The following is a 22,385-nucleotide window of genomic DNA, read 5'->3' as shown; positions in this document are numbered from 1 at the left end:
TGAATGCAGTTCATTAAAGGTTTTGGAGTATAATTGAATTTATTTGTACAATTATCTTTCCCGCTAAGAAATCCCATCCATAGTGTGGAACTGAAGTAGAGAAGACAACAGATGGATTCAATCAGGTGTTTGGAACAGTTCCCCCAAAGCACACATCTTAGCAAAGTAGGTGAATTGATTTTTTAAACTGCATGTTAGGATCAATAAAACTAAGGTACATTGTTGGAAAACCAAAGATGGAACCTACCACAAGACTTGGGGTGCTTCAAAGGAACCAGGAGATAAACAAGATTGGTTGCACTTACATTCTGAGTTTAATATTAAAATATGATGTTTTAATAACTTTATTTGCAGTATTACACAGAAGGCTGATCAGGGTCAGTAAGAATAAGTCAGACCAATTATAATGAACAAGCAAACAATAAGAACACTGGGAGCAAATGAAAGGCATTTTGTTTGCAAAGACTACTTTTATGAGAGGAGAGCAATAATGGTATCTGAGAAAGAAACCAATATTTATTGAGCACTTTCTGTGCACTAGTCACTTTTTTTTTTTTTTCTTTTTTTGCCAATGGGAAATCTGAGGCTTTGAGAAGTAACTTGCTCACAGTTAATATAGCCAAAGAAGTACCCAGATCTGACTGGTTCCAAAATCCATTCTCATTTAATTACACCAAACCAGCTCCCCATGGGGTGGCATTTCTGGATCCCCTAAAGTGAACTTCAATATGCTAGGAAGATGAATTATTTGTATGGTATTAGGAAAAAGGAAATAGACTCAAAACCTGTGACTCTGTGGTTAGCGAAAGTAAAAATTATTAGAAATTAAGTCATTGTTGAGGCAATTAGAATAAAAAACATTTAGTTTTGACATGGCTATAAAGAGTGAGTCTTCTGCCTTTTAGAATCACAGAGTTAAAGAACATTAAGCTGGATGAGCTTTAGTTCATAATCCAACCTCCTCATTTATCATGTGGGAGGAAACTGAGGCTAGGAGAAAGTCAGTGATTTGCCTTTGGATGTGAAGATGAGCTGGCTGACCTCTCTTGTGTCACAGCCTTGCTTAAATTCTTCAGTACTCCTTCAGAAGAAAGGAAAAGGTCCAAACTCCTTAGTCCAGCACTTTTCACCATTGAGTTCTTGCTTACTGTTTTGGGTTCAGCTTCCTGTGTCCCCCAGTCTACTCTAACCTCAGGCATACTAACTATTTAAAGCTTTTGTTCTAGTCACCTCTTCCTCATCCTCCACACACAGTGCCCTTGCACAGTCAGCTTCTTTCCTACTTTAAGCTGGATTAATTGTATATACCCTTTTACATAAAGCTCAGACATTGTTTTCTCCAAGAAGCTTTTACCAAGCCCTCAAGACTGAGTTAAATGTACCCCTACAGAGTTTTTACTACTCCCTGTCCTTACCTCTATCATAGGACTGATATCATTGTCTTATAGCAGTGGAAAACATTTGCATATGGTTTCACTATCTGTTATAGTCAAAGTGAGCGATGTTGTGGGAATTATTGCACCATATAATAAGTGCATCCAAGAGACTTGACATACACAATTTACTAATGTTGGCTTCAGAATATCCATATAGGAGGAGCTTCTGGGGACAAATTGATTGGAAGGAGTGGGAATAAGACTTGAAGCTGTGTTTGTATAGTACTTTGCATAAAATTCAGAAAATGTTCAATGTCAATATCAAAGACATGGGGAGCAGGAATGAGTTGGAAACATAGAAGAGTGCTAAAGTATTGGTGAGCCCAAGCCCAGATCCTGTTCAACTGTTATCTCTTTCATGAAGTCATTCCTGATCTAACACCTTCCTCTCCCCAAAAGGGACTAAAAATATATCCTCTATCCTATTTGTCTCTGTGGCCTGTTTTTGTACCCTTTTTATGCACTTACCCTTCCTTGTTTATATTGTATTTTATGAGTGTACATCTGTATTTTAATTATCTTTTAAAGTTTCCACAATGCTTGGCATAATGTTTGATACAAAGTAATCACACAGAAAATAACTATTGAATGTTGAATGAATGGTTGAACTAGGTCAGTGCTTCTCAATCCTGATTGCATTTTTAACCACCTGCAGAGAACCTAAGAAATATTAATTCCAAAGTCTCAAAAATTCTAATTTCATTGTTCCAGGATGGGAACAGACTTTTTGTTAAGCTTCTAAGGGTTGAGAACTCCTAGGTTAGTTTCGTTGTTTAGACATTGGTTCTCAAAGTGCAGAATCTGGCCAGGCACAGTGGCTCCCACCTATAATCCTAGCACTTTGGGAGGCTGAGGCAGGAGGATCACTTGAGGCCAGGAGTTTGAGGTTGAAGTGAGTTATGATGAGGCCACTGCACTGTAGCCCAGGCAACAAAGCGAGACCCTATCTCAAAAAAAAAAAAAAAGAAAGAAAGGAATTGTAGAATCCTAGACCAGCAACACCAGCAGCTCCCAAAAATTTGTTAGAAATGCAAATACTTGGGCTCCACACCAGACCTAGAGAATGAGAAACTCTGGGGGAGGGCCTCAGCAATCTGTTTTCAATCCCTCCAGGTGATCCTAATGCATGCTAGAGTTTGAGACCTACCTCTTGCTAGAGTATAAGACTAAAGAGATGTTGCCCTACAAATACAGTGTCAGCTATGAGAAACAGAATATACTTTATAATCATCCCAAAAGGTTGTACCAGTTTAAAGCACCACTGTAAATAAATAAGAGTACCTCACAAGCACAACAGAATTTTTCTTGTAGAAATAAGCATCACAGCCGTTTATAACATTTTTCAATATTTTTCTGTTAGTTTCCTACATATGAAATGTCTTCCACTGAGAGGACTAATTTTCATAATAACCTAAATAAAATAAGCTATATTAATCAGAAAAAGCACAATGAAAAATCTGGCATTGAGTACAGAAGTCTCAGAATCAAGAATACCCTTTCATAGTTTCCTCTCATTGAGAAAAGCCTATTTTTTTCTTTTTCTTTTCTTTTTTTTTTTTTGACAGTAACATTTTCTCTTTCACTTGTGCTGTTTGTGTGCCGTTTGATAGCTCTGCCTATTCCTATGGAAACTAAGTTAGTGGATGAAGCCAAGGCTTGGAGGAGACATTGGGGAGAAATATTAGAGGAGTTCAGTCACAGAGCAACTAAAGATGTTGCCTTTCCTTCAGTCAAATCCTCTTTGAGAGCCAGAATCTTTTTCAAGCCAGAGAGATGTTCTTGGCTGATGTATTGTCTAGCTGCTCTGCCAGATGGATGAACATCTTAAACTTGGAAAATAGCAAATAAAGCTCCTATTCTGTCTTTGAAGCACCATTTTTAGCCTTTGCTTAATGGATTGTCAAATGACTTAAAAAATTTTTTTTAATTTGCTTAAGATGGCAGGTTAGTGATATGGTTGGCATTATATTTGTTGAGTAATTATAAATTTTAACATTAAAACTCAGGATTTAGGCTTCACAATCAGAAGTTTAAGGAAAGAGAGAAAATGTCACTGGGAAAAGCAATGCAGACTTAATTTCATTTCTATAGCTCAATGAATTCATGTCTTTCAGTGACTTGATTTTTATGACTGTTTGCTTCCCTATGAAAATTCACTTTAAAGACTAAGAAACCAGAGCACAGGCAGACATCTAAGTCAATTGAGATAAGAAAATTATCTAAGCACATAAGAAGGTGCTCCGCTTTCCAATCCATTTATACTGTATATTTGATGTGGTAGTGGTATCTTATGATTGCATTGTACTGAGCTATTTATGTGAATATTTAAATTACGTTTATATTTTAAGAAGGATATAGAGATTTATATTTCCAGTTTATGTACTTTGATTTATATCAGAAAATTAATGTCTTTTGAGAAAACAGTTGAAGCAACTATTAGCATAAATGCTTCATAAACCTATATCTTGAATCTGGCCATCTCCTCCAATCTTCAGATCCATATATATCCTCTTTTGTTTTGCGCTAGATATCTCTACATAGATTCCCCTCAGATGCCTCAAACTCCACATGTTAAAAAAAAAAAAAAAAAACAGAACTCAAAAATCTTCATCCCTAACCCCAATTTTCCTTCCATCTTTTCAGTTGTTGGCACCACTCTCCATCTTGTACCCATTCAAGAATCCTCTTATATATTTCGCTAGTCTGTTCCCTTATTTCCACTTAGCTCTCAACACTTCTATTCTGGATTGGTAAAAAAAAAAAAAAAAAAAAAACAACCCTAACTGCTCTGCTTGCCTAAAGATTTGTTCCCCTCAAATCAATGCTTCATACAACCTCCAGAGCATTTTCTAAAAGCACTAATCCAGTCATGTCATTTCCTTCATAAACTCTTCATTGCTCCCTTTCTTAGTCTGCTCGGGCTGCAATAACAAAAATATCATAGACTGAATAACAAACATTTACTTCTCACAGTTCTGGAAGAAGGGAGTCCAAGATCAAGGCACTGTCAGAATCAGTGTCTGGTGAGAATCATCTGCTTCCTTGTTCATAGATGGCTGTCTTCTCATCGTGTCCTCACATGGCAGAAAGGGTGAGAGAGCTCTCTGGGGTCTCTTTTACAAAGGTACTAATCTCATTTATGAAGACTCCACTCTTGTGACCTAATCATCTTTCAGAGGTCCCACATCCTATTACGATCACATAGGCGGTTGGAATTTCAACGTGAATTTTTTTGGGGGGACACAAACACTCAAGTCTATAACACTCCCTTTTACCAATATGATAAATTTTAGGCTCCTTATCATGCTATATTAGACTGCCCATTTTCTAACTTCTGCTCACCTCTCTAATCATATTTTTCATGTCTTATTACAACACTGCATTCCATGTTACAATGATATAGAATTGTTTGCAGGGTCTGAGATTTGAGTTTACCCTACGTACAAACTAAGAGGTTAGTCCGTTACAGTTTCATGGATGCTGACAATAGACGTGAGATTCCAGGGTCAGAGATAATCGAGTTTATTACTCACAACACAGCAAAAAGCGTAAGCACATATATGTTTGCATTGGTTTCCCTTGCCCCCAAGAAGCATGGGAGAGTTGAAGAGGGCCCAGATGGATGCTGCACATAGTGGGTTTCCATCATAATTGAGGAACACCAAACTTCAGAAATCTACCGCTATTATAGTAAGCAATAAGTAAACCCAGAGGAAGATATGACTTCATCTCTCCAGTTGCTTGTTGTAAACATGATCCTGAGAAGTTGCCTAGGTAAAGAGTGGTCAGGACTTTGCATTCTTAGCATGCCCAATCAGAACAGCTTCGGGCCTGTGGTAGATTGCCTCTTCCAACAACCCATCCCTCAGCCCAACATTTTTCTGACATGAGTATGCCACTCCATCCACCACTCTTAATTAGAGAGGCTAGGACCAGATCACTTTAATTTCTCTTACATGGCTTTTAATTAACAGGACTCCAAAGGACAGGACAAAAACATCCTGTTATACTGACTTCAACTATGTCCCTCAGTATCCTGGACTAAATCAACTGTGAATAGATACCAGGGAAGACAGTAGTAGGTCTTACTTCACAGAGGTGGGATGTAATCTAAGGCCAATCTGTTATCTATTAATATTATGACCCATGCAAAAGAGTTTAGGCTGCACTGCTAATCATTGGTGTCATTGCCAATAATTACAAGAGGCACTAGATGGGCTAAAAAGCAACCCACAAACCCAGTAGACTAATACTATGGCCTACTCTCCCCCACATATGAGCTTATAACCTGAAGAGGCACAATTCACTGTAGTTCAGGATTTATTGTTAAACTTGGATCACCATTACATTGATTTTGCTAAGCCACATGGGCTATATCACCAAATAGTTGCAGCTTCAGTTGTCATATATGGCATGACCCAAGGCTTCTCACACATCAGAAGAGATATATGTATTTGTATCCATCAGATTAAAATAAGGTTGTGCCAGTCCCTGGGTTTCTATGTGTACTGTGGTCCATGTTCTGGAGCTACCACTGATGGCGTCAAGCACAGCAGAAGAATTCAGGGCCACCAATGTCCACACAAATTTTTCTGTTTCATACATAGCACATGGATGGGGATGACAAACACAGCAGCAGGTCAGATGGCTCGCCTCAGCTGCTGTTTGATTCAAGTGGCTAACCATATCTTTGTTTTCCTAAGATGCAGTACTGGATTCAGAGGACAAAGAGAGTATTAATTGTTTTCCCCTCCTTGTACCTGCCAAGGTCTAACTAAGGTATTCCCTTTCCAGTTGCTGAATTTGTTGCTTTCCCTGTTCAGCCACAAAATTAGTGTGTCTCGTCCCAGTAGATATAACTTCACCTTTTCTCTAGTCATCCCCTGTTTGCACCTGTACCCATACCTTTCTTCTAGAAGGGTAAGTGCATATAGGACAAATTTACAGAGACCCATTAATTGTATCCCCCACCTTGGTCCATGTGGGCCACTAGAGGAGGATTCAGTGAGCAGTGTACTCAGGTGGTTATTGTGGATGTTTATGATCCAGGACAATATCACTGGAACAAATGAATCCTGGTGAGTGAACCAGAATTAAGCTTGAATCTCTAAGCCACATTTTGGCTGGGCTACCATCCAAGGGATGTACCAATCAGGCCAGCTGGGATTGCTTTTAGGGAAAGTAAAGAAGTATCATAACTGGTAATGGACAGAGCAGAATCCCAAATTTTCTAAATACCTTATGTAATCTCCAACTCCTTTTGTCCTAATTATTTCCTAAGAGGCTGCAAGGAGGTGGTTACTCTTTCTGGGGATGGCCCCATTCAGTAACAAAACTGCCTCATTCGGGATCAAGAGGAGGTAACAGAGGTAGAACAAGAAATATTTTTGAGTTGCTTTTCAAGGAGGCCATTCCAGCTCTCAACAATTCCAGATACCTGAGGATGGTACAGAGCATGGAATGTCCATCAAATATCTTAACTAATGACCCATTACTGGATGGTCTTTGTGACAAAAGGTAAACGGTAGTCAGACTATAGATGGTCTGAAAACACAAAAACATGAAACAACTGTGGCTGGAGTAGGCTATTCAGACTGGAACAGTAACATTGTAATGTGTAAAATGTCTACGGTGGTGAGGCACAAGGTGGGCCCAAGAGAGGGTGGTCAAAGGTCCCTGCTAGTAACAGGTAGGGGTAGTGTTCCATGTAATGTAACCTCTTTCACCACAAGTAAAATAGGCCCACTGAGCAAGATACACAAGTCTGGTACACAGTTGTATCTTTGGCATCAAAACCATACATTTTACTTTGTGCCCAGTCTATGATGGTGGATTCATTGTCATATCTACTGCAATGATGGATCCATTGGCAAATGGCCAATGACCTGGGCAATGCAGGCTTTTTCAGCAACTTGATTCCATTCAGTCTTATCAGAGAACAGGCCCTTACTCTGGGCATCTACATGAGTGACCCAGACTGTTCGATTGACAGCCACAATTTGTTTCCACAATTCATGGCCCCAAAGAGGATTGTCTTTAAATCACCATCTATAGTCTTTCAAGTGGCAGACCAGGTGACTAGAGCGTTGGCAACAGCCCAAGGAATTAGTAAAAATATGACGAGTGTTTAAGAGTATTGCCTAAGGTAATGGTGATGGTTTCATTTCAGTCCATTGGGCTGACTAGCCCTTGCCACAGTCAATCTTCCAGAATTGTCGTTGAGGTTGGATAGTTATGGTTAGGATAGTCCTCCTAATGGACACCATCATGTTTTAGTTTAGCCAAATCACAAGTGAACCAAGCCAAGGCATTTAGGGAACCATTAAGCCAGCAGCTTTGCTTCAGACAGTGGCCATCTCTCTAACCAGTGCTTTGTCCTCATTGCCAAACAAGTCAGGCCATAGCAGGGATCAACACATAGTGCAGTTAACTCTGTGCTATTAGGCAAGGCTTTGCATTCACTTTCACTTTTGAGCAGCTGCTCACTCATGTCTCAACCAAATGAACTTCTGATGTTTTCAGTCCACCCAAAGTTCTGTATCGAAGAGCAAGGTCCTCACTGGTCTCACCGTTCATTTCTGTTTTAGAGATCCCTTGGCTTAGCAGCCACAACAACACTGCCTTTCAGCTTGCTGGCCCATCCTTATGTGACATCCCTTCCCCTGCCTGCCTAGGGGAAGGTGAGCAAAGACAAAGGCACTATTTGGACAGCATGCTTTAATCCTACTTCTCACCATTCAGACTCATTAACAGATAAGATGGTGGAGTCCCTTACACACAACCTTGCCCTCCACCTTGGCATGATCTCAGGGAGTCTTCTCATCCTTGAACCTGAGGATGCCTGAGGATGGACCCACAGGGCCCTTATCATTATTCTTCAAGAAAACTATGTCTTTGTCAGCATCTCATCACCTTTTACTGTCTTGTCAGTTCTGGGATTCAATTTTACTGTACTTACAAGGTAATAGCTACAGATGCTGACAGAAGACACAAGACTCTCATCAGAGACAAAAAGCTCTATTACTGGTGGCATAGCAAGTAGCATGAGTACCTGCATGTTTGCATCAGTGTCTCTTGCCCCGCCCCTGACAGGAATCATGGAGGCAATAAAGAGGACCCAGAGGGACACAGCACACAGTGGGTTTGCGTGACATCTGAAGCATGCTAAATTTGGGGAATATCCAGCTTTTAGTGAGTAGTAAGCAAGCTTGCTCTTTGTTCTGGCAGGTGACGTTATTTCATCCCTTGAGATTGCTCACTGCAAACCCTACTCTAAGAAATGGCCCCAGTAAAGAGGAGTTCAGCGCTTTGCCTTCTTGGTATGCCTGCAAGTACACTCAAGGACAAGGCACATGCAGGGACACTCAAGGCACATGGCAGATTGCCTCTCTTAATACTATTATAGTATTTCCAAAACTCATTTGTGTCTGCAACCACCACAGAAAAGTTGATAAAATGAAATTACTAATATTTTTAACCTATGTACTTCCTAGGGATACTGATTCTTTTTTTTTTTTTGAGACAGAGTGTCGCTCTGTTGCCCGGGCTAGAGTGAGTGCCATGGCGTCAGCCTAGCTCACAGCAACCTCAAACTCCTGGGCTTAAGCAATCCTACTGCCTCAGCCTCCCCAGTAGCTGGGACTACAGCCATGCGCCACCATGCCCGGCTAATTTTTTCTATATATATATTTTAGTTGACCAGATAATTTCTTTCTATTTTTAGTAGAGACAGGGTCTCGCTCTTGCTCATGCTGGTCTTGAATTCCTGACCTCGAGCAATCCACCCGCCTCGGCCTCCCAGAGTGCTAGGATTACAGGCGTGAGCCACCACGCCCAGCTGATACTGATTCTTTTTAAAAATTAATACAGTAAATGGCTTGAGAGCTTATAAATATATAACTATATAGATACCATTAGAATTAATAATAACACTTCATGTCTCTATTTTTCTATTCAATTTTAAATAATGCATTTTTGGTATATAATATGGTTAGGATTTGGAATGAAATACAATGGAATGCCTACTTTACATTTGTATATGCTATTATAAATATAGTGATATTTCCAGAATAAAATTACATACAAACCTATAAATGAACAAAAAAATATAATGAACATTTGTATATATATAGTGAACATTTGTTTTCCCCTGAACTACAATGAGAGTAAATATAAGCACTGGAGACACAGAGAGGACAAGAATGCAAAGAGATTAATTGGGAAACATGTAGCTCCCAAACTACTGGTTTTGGGAAAACATACCAAAAATACCTCTTTGGTATTCCAGTGGGAAAAAGGGCTGCTATTGGTAATGTTAGGCAAGTATGGGGTATTGAAGTCTGTTAAAGTAATTGTCTCAGCTGAAGAGAAGGCAGGCTGGGCGCTGTGGCTCATGCCTGTAATCCTAGCACTTTGGGAGGCCGAGGTGGGAGGATTGCCTGAGCTTAGGAGTTCAAGACCAGCCTGAGTGAAATAAAAAATTAAAATAAAATAAAGAGAAGGCAGATATAGAAAATATGGTAGCCATTAGGGGAAAAAATGTAGAGGTGGAGATCCAGAATGTTTTGAAGATCTGCTGCTAATGGTCTAGAAGTTAGTGATAAAGGCACTTACCAGGAACAGACAGCAATCTTGTAGAATATGATTTCAGATACATCTCCTTCAGGAAGACACCCCCTTCCTTTCCACTGAGTGATTGAAAGGTGGTCATATTTGTGCTAAAGCCAAAAAAATACTTAAAGTTGGGGGATAATGTTTGCCTTACTATGAGGCTATAGCTTTAAAGGAAGCAGTTTGTCTAGAGAAATAGACAAACAGGACTCAGTCCAAGCTTCAGGACCAGGAAGCTATGCACCAGCTCAGTGACAATAACTGTGACATCCCTAATATCACTGGAGACAGGGCTCCAAGACCATTTAAGACCAGTTCCTTATAATGGACAAGGAGCTGGTTGGAAGCAGCTATAAGGGTGAGCAAAGAGAAGAAAGAAAAACAAACAAATGAAAAACAACGGCAAACAACCTTCTCCTTAAAATGAACCTGCAAGGCCAAGGCGAGAGGATCACTTGAGTCCAGGAGTTCAAGACCAGCCTGAACAAAATAGCAATACCCTGTCTCTACAAAAAATAAAAAAGTAGTAGCCAGGTAGAAAATAAAATACAATGCTCATGCCTCTAATCCCAGTGACTCCAGAGGCTGAGGCAGAAGTATCACTTGAACACAGGAGTTCCAGACCAACCTGGGCAACACAGCAAGACCCCATCTCTACAAAAAATGGAGAAAAAAGCCAGGCATGGTGACATGTGTCTGTAGTCCCAACTACTCAGGAGGCTGAGGCAGGAGGATCACTTGAACCCCAGTAGTTCAAGGCTGCAGTAAGCTACAGTTGTGCCACTGCACTCTAGCCTGGGTGACAGAGCAAGAGTCCATCTCTAAAAAAAAAAAAACAGAAAGAAAATGAACCCACAGACAAAAATTCCAAAATATATGAAGAAATCTAATGCAAAGAAAGCTAACAGTATCACCATTCAGATTATGAATTCTTTCCTAGTGGAAGAACATAAGCAAAGCAAAAAGATAAGTCACACAAAGGGATAATATTTGCAAAACCAACCCAAATCAGTATCTAGAATATGCAAAGAACTCCTATAGAGCAGTAAGAAAAAGACAAATAGCCGAGCTCAGAAATGAGTAAACAACACAAGGCTATTTACAGAAAAAGAAACAAGTAACCAAAAACATAAAAACGTTCCATCTCAATTAGGGAAATACAAATTAAAACACAACTGTATACCCATTAGATTGGCAAAAGTTAGCAATTATGACAAAACCAAAACAAGTGTGATGAGGATGTAGAGAAATCGGAATTCTAGCACGTCACTGATGGGAATGTAAGTTGGAGTAACTACTTTGAAAGCATTTTTAACCCAGCAGTTTCAGAAATTCTTGCACACTTACCAGGCAATATATACAAAAGTATTCATTACAATATTGTTTGTACTAGTGAAAAATGAGAAACATACTAAATATTCCTCTAGAGAAGAATAAATATATTATTTTCATATGACAGAATACTTACTCCATGAAAGTATGTGAACCAAAGAAACTTGGATAAATTTCAAAAATATTGCTTTGAGTAAAAAGTGGCAAGTGATTCAAACAGGACTATTTATATAAAGATTGAAAACATGTAAAACAATACTATGTAGTTTATGCATGTGTGTATGTGTGTGCATATGAAATAAAAGTATAAGAACATTCATTGGAATGGTAAACATCCAGTTCAGGATAGTCTCCAAAGAGGAAGAATTGGGGACACAAAGGAATCATTAACCATATCTGTTATGTTTCATTTCTTAAAAATGAAAAATCTAAAGCAAAACATCAAAGTATTTCACTCAAAATCTCCATATCATTGTTATTAAGATTAGATAACTATATGCTTTTTTCTAGAAAAGGAGTTTATCTTGAGAGAACTGGACAGACAGAAGGATAAAGCTAAAATTGGCATGTGGGGCTGATTTCTTTCCCAGATTCATTCAAGTGCTCTTCTCCAGGTCAGAGAGCTTTTTCATTCTCTTTTACCCTTTCAGAGATTATACTCCTTTTTGTACATTTGAAGAAAATTCAATTATAATCATTTTTGTGACAGACCAAAATAAAAGAAGGTCTTGTTAAAAATTATAGGAAGATTGAGAATTATAACTACCTAATGAAAAACAAAAAACAAGAAAAACATTTTATTTGCTGTTTCAGAAACACTGGGAAATGTTTTCACATTTGAGAGGCACAATGGACCTGATCAGATCAGAAATGTCCTTTCAGTGACTAAATCAAGACCATCCTGTAACTTCAGCTCCCTTACTTCTGCTCACTTTCCATCAGAGTTTTCTTAAGAACATATACTCTTTTGATCTATTATCTCCTTCACTCATACTGTTTCCTGCCCAGTAAGAAATTACAAAAGCAGATCCCAAAACAAACAGTCCTCACTTTAGGATCAGTTTCTGAGAAGTACACTTAAGGAGGCTGTCCTAAATGATTACCTTCCAAATCTTTCCCAAAATATTTGCCTTATAAGAATATTCCTGAAAACTTAAGAAGTCCTCAATTCAAGCAATATCAAGGAAGTACTTAGGCATTTTGTCTGTTTCATATTGAGGGGGCTTTACAGGAAGCAAAGTGGCCTATAACATGGGTGGTCTCCAGGGTCATACAGCTCTCAGAGGGTTGTCAGACTAGCTTGCTGCCTGAAACTGGTATCTTCCCCTTTTTCACTGACACTTAAGATATTCTCCTGATTTTAGCTCTTAAAGTTGTCTGTCCCTTCTGCTCATTCCCAGAGATTGAATTTGCATACAGTGGGCATTTAATAAATGTGTGTCCATGAGACCAAGGAGGTTGATCTTGGTCCAAGTGAATTATATTGTTTCTAGGCACAGCCTTTGTTGATAATATCCAGTGAGTCTCTGCCCTTTGGAATAGGATCCCTTCCCAGAGTACCAGCTAAATTCCTATTGGGTATGCCCTTGTTGGTCCTATATCATCATTATCTGTAGGTAGAATATAGACATCTTTCTCAATGTAAGAAAAAAAAATCAGATAAATCATGCAGTAGTCCTCCTTTATCCATGGTTTTGCTTTCTGTGGTTTCAGTTACTGTGGTCAACTGCAGTCTGAAATTTTTTTTTTTTTTTTTTGAGACAGAGTCTCGCTCTGTTGCTCAGACTAGAGTGCCATGGCATCAGCCTAACTCACAGCAACCTCAAATTCCTGGGCTTAAGTAATCCTTCTGCCTCAACCTCCCAAGTAGCTGGGACTACAGGCATGTGCCACCATGCCCAGCTAATTTATTTCTGTATATATTTTTAGTTGTCCAGATCATTTCTTTCTATTTTTAGTAGAGACGAGGTCTCGCTCTTGCTCAGGGTGGTCTCGAACTCCTGACCTCGAGAGATCCTCCCGTCTCGGCCTCCCAGAGTGCCAGGATTACAGGTGTGAGCCACCGCGCCCGGCCTTGCAGTCTGAAAATTTTCAGGTATTTTGAAAGAAAAAAGGAAACCACATTCACATAACTTTTATTACTTATTTTATTATTAGTTACTGTTGTTAATCTCTTACTGTGCCTAATTTATAAATTAAACTTTATCACAGGTGTGTATGTATAGGTAGAAACAGTATATAGAGGTTTTGATACTCTCTGTGGTTTCAAGTATTCGCTGGGTGTCTTAAAATGTATCCCCAGCAGATAACTCTATTTATAACATTCTAACTATTTTTACTTTTACCTGTTCCTAATCTTGGTTCTCTCCTTTATCACTAGCTGAACCATGTATACTACAATAACATCTTCCTGTCTACACGGCCTCTCTCATGGGCCATTCCTGGTTCCACCTAACCATCTACATTTTGGTGTCTTCTCTACACTGGAAAATTATTCATAATAATGGCAAACATTTACTGAGCATTTGCTTTGTGCACTGTTCTAAGTACTTTTACAAATGTTATTTATCTCATTTCATATGCATAATAATTTCAGGTACTGTTATCTCCTGTTTTACAGATGAGAAAATAGAAGCACAGGAGAATATTTAATCTGTAAAAATTTTCCTTCATATTAGTAGTTCTGTGAGAAGGAAAGATGAAATTATGTCAAAGAGTGTGTAACATTTGAAGTGCTAATATTATACTATTGTTTATAACAAGGCTAAGTGACTATTTGTTGAATTAAAGAATGAATGAATGAATGAGTATATATTATTAGTGAGATGTACCATGTCTTACGTAGGCAGAGTCCCCAGAATAATGTAAAATGTAAATATGCCAACCACTGTGTCTGGAACTCAGTAGTTACACCTACCAACATATACTAGTTTCCTTTTTCTCCTTCCCTTTTTCTCTAATTTCACGATCAAAATGACTGTCTGATTGAATATCTTTAAAAGGTCATGATGAATTATTCTGTAATATTTGAAATGTTATGCTCAGAAAGGTCAAACCTTGTTTTTCAATATGAAGTGTCACATAGATTTGTTTTTCCTGGGCACTTTTTCTTTTTTTAAAGAAAAGATAGCAAGAAATTTAGAGCAGGGTGCCCTCTTGAGGAAATTTTACCACCTTCCTTGTCAAGAGCTGGCACTGAATGAAATGAGAAGTCCTGGTAAATGATGTACACATTAATGAAGCTCAAATAAACAAAACATTGAAAAGAATAATCAAATGCCAGATATTTGAGAATTAAGATTCTTAACTGTTATTATCTAATATAGCAACTATAAATAAGAATTTTTAAGTAAAAACAAAAACATCTGGAAGATACTTCACTTCTTTTTCACCCAATCCTTCAAGTAATATTTATTAATCACCTATTTTGTGCCAGGAACTATATTGAGCGCAGTGGTTGATAAAACATAGTCTCTTCCTTCATGGAGCTCACAGTTTATAAGGGGGAGGGGTCACAGTGAAGGGAAGCAAACGAATGTTTTATTGTATGTAACTACAAACTGAGAAAAGTACTATGAAGTAAATGAAAAGGTACAAAATAAGTTCTGCTAAGGGTCATCAAGGACAGCCTCTCTGAGAGGAAATAATGAAGATGAGTCACAGTCTTATGGACTCTCTTTCCTAGCCTTGGTCTTTCTTATCTCTTCTTATCTCTGCCCTTGTAGGCAAGCAGGCAAGTCTCATTTATCCTTCTGCACCTCATTCTAGCTCCAGATAGTCCTCTTGGCCTTACAGCCTCACAGTCTTCACAGTCTTCCCAGTGAGTGGTCTGCTTGATTAACAACGTCTTCCTTACTAATATCAATAGCCCCTTGTAGTAGAACATCAATGTATTATAATACTAAAGGGCCTTACTTCTAATAAGGTTAAGGATGTGGAGAGTCTCAGAAGATAAGAAGGACAAATAACCCTGCCTACCATTTTACTTTGAATAGGAACGGATAAATAGGCATGAAGTAGGCAGAGAATTTGATCATGCAATACTGTTTGGTCATGTTAACCTTGAAATATCTGTGGTACCAAGCAAAAAGAAGTCTTCAACAAGAATTGGAAGTGAGGATCTCAGACAAGAGCTTGAAAGAACAATTTTAGAGGTTTTGTTTTGTTTTGTTTCAAAGCTCCCATATTACACAGACTTACTATGTAATGACTGGCCTGGATCCTCAACACTGTATTGCTGTAGCCCTTGTAGCTAAGCTTCCTTCTCCAGGTGGGTTGATTCTACCAGATTGGAGGATTTAAGTAATGTGGAGAGTATTTCCTGCAAACACATGGGCCTACGATGACTTCTGGATTGGTGTTTACGTGACCATATGAGATCCAAACTTTGAGTAAGCAGCTTCTACCTTAGTTGTACCCATAAATATCTCTCTTCAAGAAAACTAACCCATCCCCTCCTTATTAGCCAAAGGACCATGTACAAAACAAAGGGTTACCCTTTGAATCTCAGTTCTCTGACCTATAAATTGGGATTTAACATCTTTGCTTATTTCACAAGGTTATGATACTTTATGATACTTTGAATATAAATAATAGGTACTATATTGGTTGGAATGTGCTGGAACTAATACACCCACACATTGTTGTTACTAGATAGCAATTTGGAAAATATACCAAACACCATAAAATATACAAACTTCTTTGACTCAGCAATTTGTTTCCTGATAATTTATTCTTATGAAAAAATTAAGAAAAGCAAACTATGTGATAAAAGGTATACATCAAGACATTTTCTATAAAAGAAAATATTGTTAAATATTGAAAATATCCAGCAATAATAAACTGGTTAAATAAAACATGTTGCCTTCACCCAATAAAACATTGACCAGGCACTATGTAAGTTATATTCATGTAGACAGTGGTTGGAAATAAAACTTGAAAAAAATAAAATAATTGATATCTTAGTGTAGTAGAATTATAAGTATTTTTTCTTTTATTAATTTCTCTGAATGTTGCTGCTATAGGAGGCTAATTAAAATTTTAAAATTTAAAAAATGTTTTGGCCCCAAAGTAAATTTCTTCTTATTATCTCTTGTTTTTTATTTAGGGAAATTATCGTTTCATGAAACTCTTACTTACACGCAGAGCAAACTGGATGCAAAAGGATCTAGAAGAGATGACTCCTTTGCATTTGACCACCCGGCACAGGAGCCCTAAGTGTTTGGCACTCCTGCTGAAGTTTATGGCACCAGGAGAAGTGGATACACAGGATAAAAACAAGGTATTGGACTGTCAAAATCAAAGACAAATAAGATCAGAAAGCAAATACTTCCTTTTATGTGTGAAACCTCAAGGAACAAGACCTAAATTACCACCATACACATGGTGGTCTCCATATAGCCCAGAAAAGTATTTCACTTAAACTCTGTCATTTTATCCTCTTAGCAACCATATGTGGTAGATAGTATCATCTCCTTTTTACAGATGGAATAACTAAAGCTCAGAAAGATTAAAATTTTGCCCAAGATGCAAGTGGCAAAGCTATGATAGAATTCAAATCCAAGCCTGTCTAATTCCAAAACCCACTTAATTGACAGGTAGCTGTGACATGTGGTTAGACTCATAGTGACCAAATGTCCCAGGCAATGTACTAAGTGCATAATGGTTTAATGGCCTGGGCTTTGGCATCAAACTTCTTGGATTTCAACCCAGAAACTACCATTCACTTGTGTGTCCTTAAGTCCTCTATGCCTCAATTTTCTCATATGCAAAAAAAGGATAATAGGGTTATTGAAGATAAAATGAAATAATACATATAAATTGCTTAGCATAATGCCCAGTGCATAATATGCCCTTAATAAATGTTAGCTATTAAATAGTATTAGTTTCATTTCAATGCTAACATCTGCTCTGGCATTTGTAACTAAGATACATTACCTTCCCTGCTCTTGAATTTGAACATGTTATACACACTGATCATTGTTTAGATTGATGCTCTGATCATCCTTCACAAGGAAAAAATAAATGTGGTCTTTAGTGAGACAAGTTCAATAATCCTCTTCCTTTCTATTATGTACTTAGTCATCGTCTTGCTCACTCCAGTGCTCCCATGTAATTAAAACCCTTATGATTAAATCCATTGGATTTATATTCAATAATCCTTTCACACCAATGGTGTTCTTTATGTAGTTTTCAGATTTTTAGTAGTCACCCAGAGTTCTGAGATCAACTTTAACTTTACAACTATTGTACGTTAATATTATTCCTAACTCACAGCATTTGTAGTGCTAATATTTCACTGAAAAAAGTACTTTGATCAATCCACAAAGACTCATTAATCACTTAAGAAGCAACAAATGTCTTGGGGCTTTATAATGTCTTTCCCAATATATTCTAGGAATTTCCTTCTTGCTGTCTTTTCCAGTATCTATATTCCTCTGTTGTTGAACCGTGAGGGAAGGTTATCTGGTCAGACAGATGGAAAATGCATCTGCGTAGTCCAGGCAGGCACAGAGAAGAAAGCCAGACAAAAGCCTAGGTTAATGATTCTCAAACTACTTGTGGTGAGGGATCAGTTTTTTAAAATTTTCCAATCTGTCACAGATCAATTATTTTATAACATACATTAAAAATGAACAACAAAATACCCCAAACAATCTAATTTAAAAATGAGCAAAGAACTCAAATAGACATTTTTCCAGAGAACATATACAAATGGCCAAGGATCACATGAAAAGATGTTCAACATCACTAATCATTAGGGAAATGCAAACCAAAACTACAATGAGCTAACACTTCCGACCCCTTAGGATGGCTATTACTGTTAATACAATAACAGAAAATAACAAGCATTGAAAGGATGTGGAGAAATTTGAACCCATTTGCTTACAGGTGGGAATGTAAAATGGTATAGCCACTGTGGACAACAGCATGGCAATTCCCCAAAAAATTAAATAGAGAATTACCATGTGATTCAGCAATTTACTCCTGGCTATATACCCAGCATAATTAAAATTAATTAATAATTAAAACTCAAACAGGTATTTAGACATCCATGTTCAATAGAAGCATTATTTACAATGCCCAAAAGATGGAAACAACCCAAATGTCCATTGATGGATAACTGGATAATCAAAATGTGTTATCTATATTTAGTCTATATATATACAACAGAATATTCAGCCTTAAAAGGGAATGAAATTCTGACACATGCTACAACATGGATGAACTGAAAAACATGTTATGCTAAGTGAAGTAAGTCAGACACAGAATGACAAATATTGTACGATTCCACTTATGAGGTATCCAGAGTAATCAAATGCATTGGAACAGAAAAGTAGAATGGTGGTTGCCAGGAGCTAGATGGAGGTGAGAATGTGACGTTATTGTTAAATGAGTGCAGAGTTTCACTTCAGGTAGATGAAAAAGTTCTAGAGATGGTTGATGGTGATGGTTGTACAACAAGGGAAGTACCACTGAACTGTATACTTCAAACCAGTTAAAATGGCAAATTTTGTTTATATATATTTGATATATATAAGCATTTGTGTATATATGTTTTACCACAATAAAAAAAGAATTACTGTACTAGAAAAATAAAAAACAGAGACATAGAAAATACAAGCCCAAACGTTTTACTGTCTTACTATTAGGTTCAACAGACATAATATTACATTTCAGTAAATATAATCAGAACAAATATAACATAGGAAAAGAATTACAGAAATGGTACGTGTTGTTTATTGAAAATGTGGTTATAGGCAACTAATTGCTATTTTTTTTTTTTTTTTTGAGACAGAGTCTCGCTGTGTTGCCCAGGCTAGAGTGAGTGCCGTGGTATCAGCCTAGCTCACAGCAACCTCAAACTCCCGGGCTTAAGCGATCCTACTGCCTCAGCCTCCCCAGTAGCTGGGACTACAGGCATGCGCCACCATGCCCGGCTAATTTTTTCTATATATATTTTTTAGTTGGCCAGATAATTTCTTTCTATTTTTTTAGTAGAGATGGGGTCTCACTCTCGCTGAGGCTGGTCTCGAACTCCTGACCTCAAGCAATCCACCCGCCTCGGCCTCCCAGAGTGCTAAGATTACAGGCGTGAGCCACCGCGTCCAGCCTAAATTGCTGTTTTTTTTGATCTGCAGTTTAAACTAATGAGTTAAATAGTGACTTCATATTAAATGCCTATAGGTATACTTTGAATGAATAACATGTATGTCAGTTTTTAAAATTTTGAATATTACAGATGAGCTTGGTTCCTGCTCATTCAATTATCTAATTCTAGATTGGATTGGTGACAGTGCTAATCACAGAGGATAACACATATCTAAACAGTTTCTATGTTTTTCCTTAATAATGTTTCTCCTAATAAGGAATCAAGTCTTACAGAAGTATGTTGATGAGAACGGCAGGCAGAAGAGATTTTAGAGCAACTTCAACAAGTTCAGGATGATGATTTTTAACTTTTATCTAAAATAAAGTGTGAAAGTTGTCAAAATCAAACTGGAGTTGCTGTGTTAAAAAAAAATTTTAAAAAAACCCTGACAAATAGAGCTGGGGAAGGCTGTAAAGAAAAGGTTCTCATGCTTGTTTACCTGATAACAAAACTATCACAAAAGACTGCAAAAACTGCAACCTTGTATGAAGGCCATTGCAACCTTACACAAAAAATAGTTCTGCAAGGACATCTGCCAGCAACTGCCTGTCCAACCTCAGACTGGCATCACCCTTGTTATTGATCCTTATAGCCAAGGATAATAATTTCAAAACAATTATGTAATCCTCCTCATGTTTTCTTTAAAAATCTTTGTCTTCCTATACCTTTCTGAATATGCACATAGTTTACAATGGCACTCATATTCCCATTACAATGCCCTATTCCTGAATAAACATCATTTTCTTTTTGAGAGCCTCTCTCTGTTATTTAGATTGACAAAAGTAAGTGCTGCTATATTTGCAAAATGTATCTTTCATCAGTAACTAAACCTAGCAATTTATCCTGTAAAATTATAATTAAATTTAAATTTATTTTTGATATAAGGAACAGATTCCCGATCCATAAATTTCCTATGCATGGATCTTTTTTTTTGATATATGTTAAAATTTAAAACATCCTATCAGATTCTTATCGTGCTTGGTGATAACCAGAAGAACAATATCATAATCATTACCGCATTGATAATTATTCATAAAGTATTGGGCTGCTTTTCTCTTTCTCAGTCATATTATTAGTACCTTATAAATTAGATGACTGTCATAATTAAGAGGTCAGATTCTGGAGTCAGACTGCCTGGGTTAAAATCTCAGTTCAGCCACTTACTTCCCTTATGTCCTTGAGCAGATTACTTATCCTCCTGCACTCAGTTTCATCATCAATCACATGCAAATTACAAAGAGTACTTATTTCCTAGAGATGTCATGGTGACCACATGAGATTATATATACAGAAGCCCCCCTCTTATCCATGGGGGATAAGTTCCAAGACCCCCAGTGGATGCCCAAAACCGTGAATAGTACCAAACCCAATTGCTGCCAGTAGCAACACATTGCTGTTCATGTCTTCCATACACATATTTAAGTTTCCATCTTAACTAAGCACTTATTACACACTGTGGCTATAACTTTTGCAGTTTAGGATGCAACAGCAAAACTAGCATGAATTTCTTTTTCCTTCTTCACAATTTCATAGATAGAAGATTTATTCTTACCATAGATCTTAGCAAATTTCAGCATACAATTTTCACCTTTTCACTTAAACGAAGCATTTTATAGCTGCTCTTTGGCATGTCTGAATTGCTGGCATCACTACTCTTGAGCTTTGGGGCCATTATTAAGTAAGTAGTTATTTGAACTCAAGCACTGCAATTCTGATATCTTGACTGTTGATCTGATAACCAAGTTGGCTACTAAGTGACTAGTGGGCAGGGAATGTACTGGACAAAGGGAGGATTCATGTCCTGGGCAGGACAGAGCAGGACAGTGCACGATTTCATCACACTACTCAGAGTGATATGTAATTTAAACTTATAAATGGTTTATTTCTGGAATTTTGTATTTAATATTTTCTGACCACAGTTGTAGAAAGTAAAATTGAGGATAAGGGGGGGAATACTGTATAAAACCCTTATGACAGTGCCTGTCACACAATAAAAGCTTGGGGAAAGTTTGGTGGTGGTGTTACTGTTGTTATTGTTGTTGCTATTGCTATTTGCAGCAAACAGCTCTGCACTGGAGTGCCTACTATAATAACCCTGAGCACGTGAAGCTGCTTATCAAGCATGATTCCAACATTGGGATTCCTGATGTCGAAGGCAAGATCCCACTTCACTGGGCAGCCAACCATAAAGATCCAAGTGCCGTTCATACAGTAAGATGCATTCTGGTGAGTAGAATGGTGCTGCCAGACCTGAATGGCCTTTTAAAAAAAATTTATTATGAATTATCCAATATATATAAAAGCATATATAGGACATACAAGCAAATTATGAATCAAAAGAATACAACAAACATTTATGGACCCATCTCCTAAGAAATAGAATATTTTAATGCCATAATTTAAGACTTCTTAGAAGTTTTCTATGTTCCGAGTTTTAAATGTGTTCATTGCCCCTACACTGTGCTCATCCCTGTTCCCCATCAACTACTTTCCTGAATTTATATTTATCATTTCCTTACTTTGTTTTATACTTGTCTTTATTAAACAGTGAATAGACATAAGTATCAGTAAAATGCATGTACAATATAGAGAATAATGAAACAACAAATACTCATATACTCACTATCAAGTTTAAGAAAAACTGTATTACTATTACCTTTGAAGTCCCCTCAGTGAGGCAGGTCCCAATTCCATTGTGTTCTGTCTTTTCTCAGAGGCAACCACTGTCCCAAATTTGTGTTTATCATTCCTCTCATTTTCATTGTAGTTTTACCATATTTATTTGTATCCCTAAACAATATGTTTAGTTTTTAATGTTTTTGAATTTTAGACACATGGGATTACGTTGTATGTTG

At 37.5% G+C, this 22,385-nt stretch overlaps 1 protein-coding gene across 8 annotated transcripts in view; it reads left to right on the top strand.

Annotated features, from left to right (window-relative positions):
• The window catches only part of INVS (inversin), a 191,256-nt gene that overhangs the window by 71,074 nt on the left and 97,797 nt on the right, over window positions 1-22,385 (top strand). For 7 of the 8 annotated variants that reach the window (XM_045563435.1, XM_045563433.1, XM_045563431.1 and 4 more), the window contains 2 exons: window positions 16,486-16,659; window positions 21,589-21,756. In XM_045563435.1, the coding sequence (XP_045419391.1) occupies window positions 16,486-16,659; window positions 21,589-21,756 (342 nt within the window). Of the gene's footprint in view, window positions 1-11,910; window positions 11,993-16,485; window positions 16,660-21,588; window positions 21,757-22,385 lie in introns of those variants that run through there. The other variant, XM_045563438.1, reaches the window with a different exon arrangement.

Source organism: Lemur catta, chromosome 10 (assembly GCF_020740605.2).
Source record: "Lemur catta isolate mLemCat1 chromosome 10, mLemCat1.pri, whole genome shotgun sequence".
Lineage (NCBI taxonomy): Eukaryota > Metazoa > Chordata > Mammalia > Primates > Lemuridae > Lemur > Lemur catta.
The sequence above is the reverse complement of the archived record's forward strand: the minus strand, read 5'-3'. Positions and strand labels throughout refer to the sequence as shown.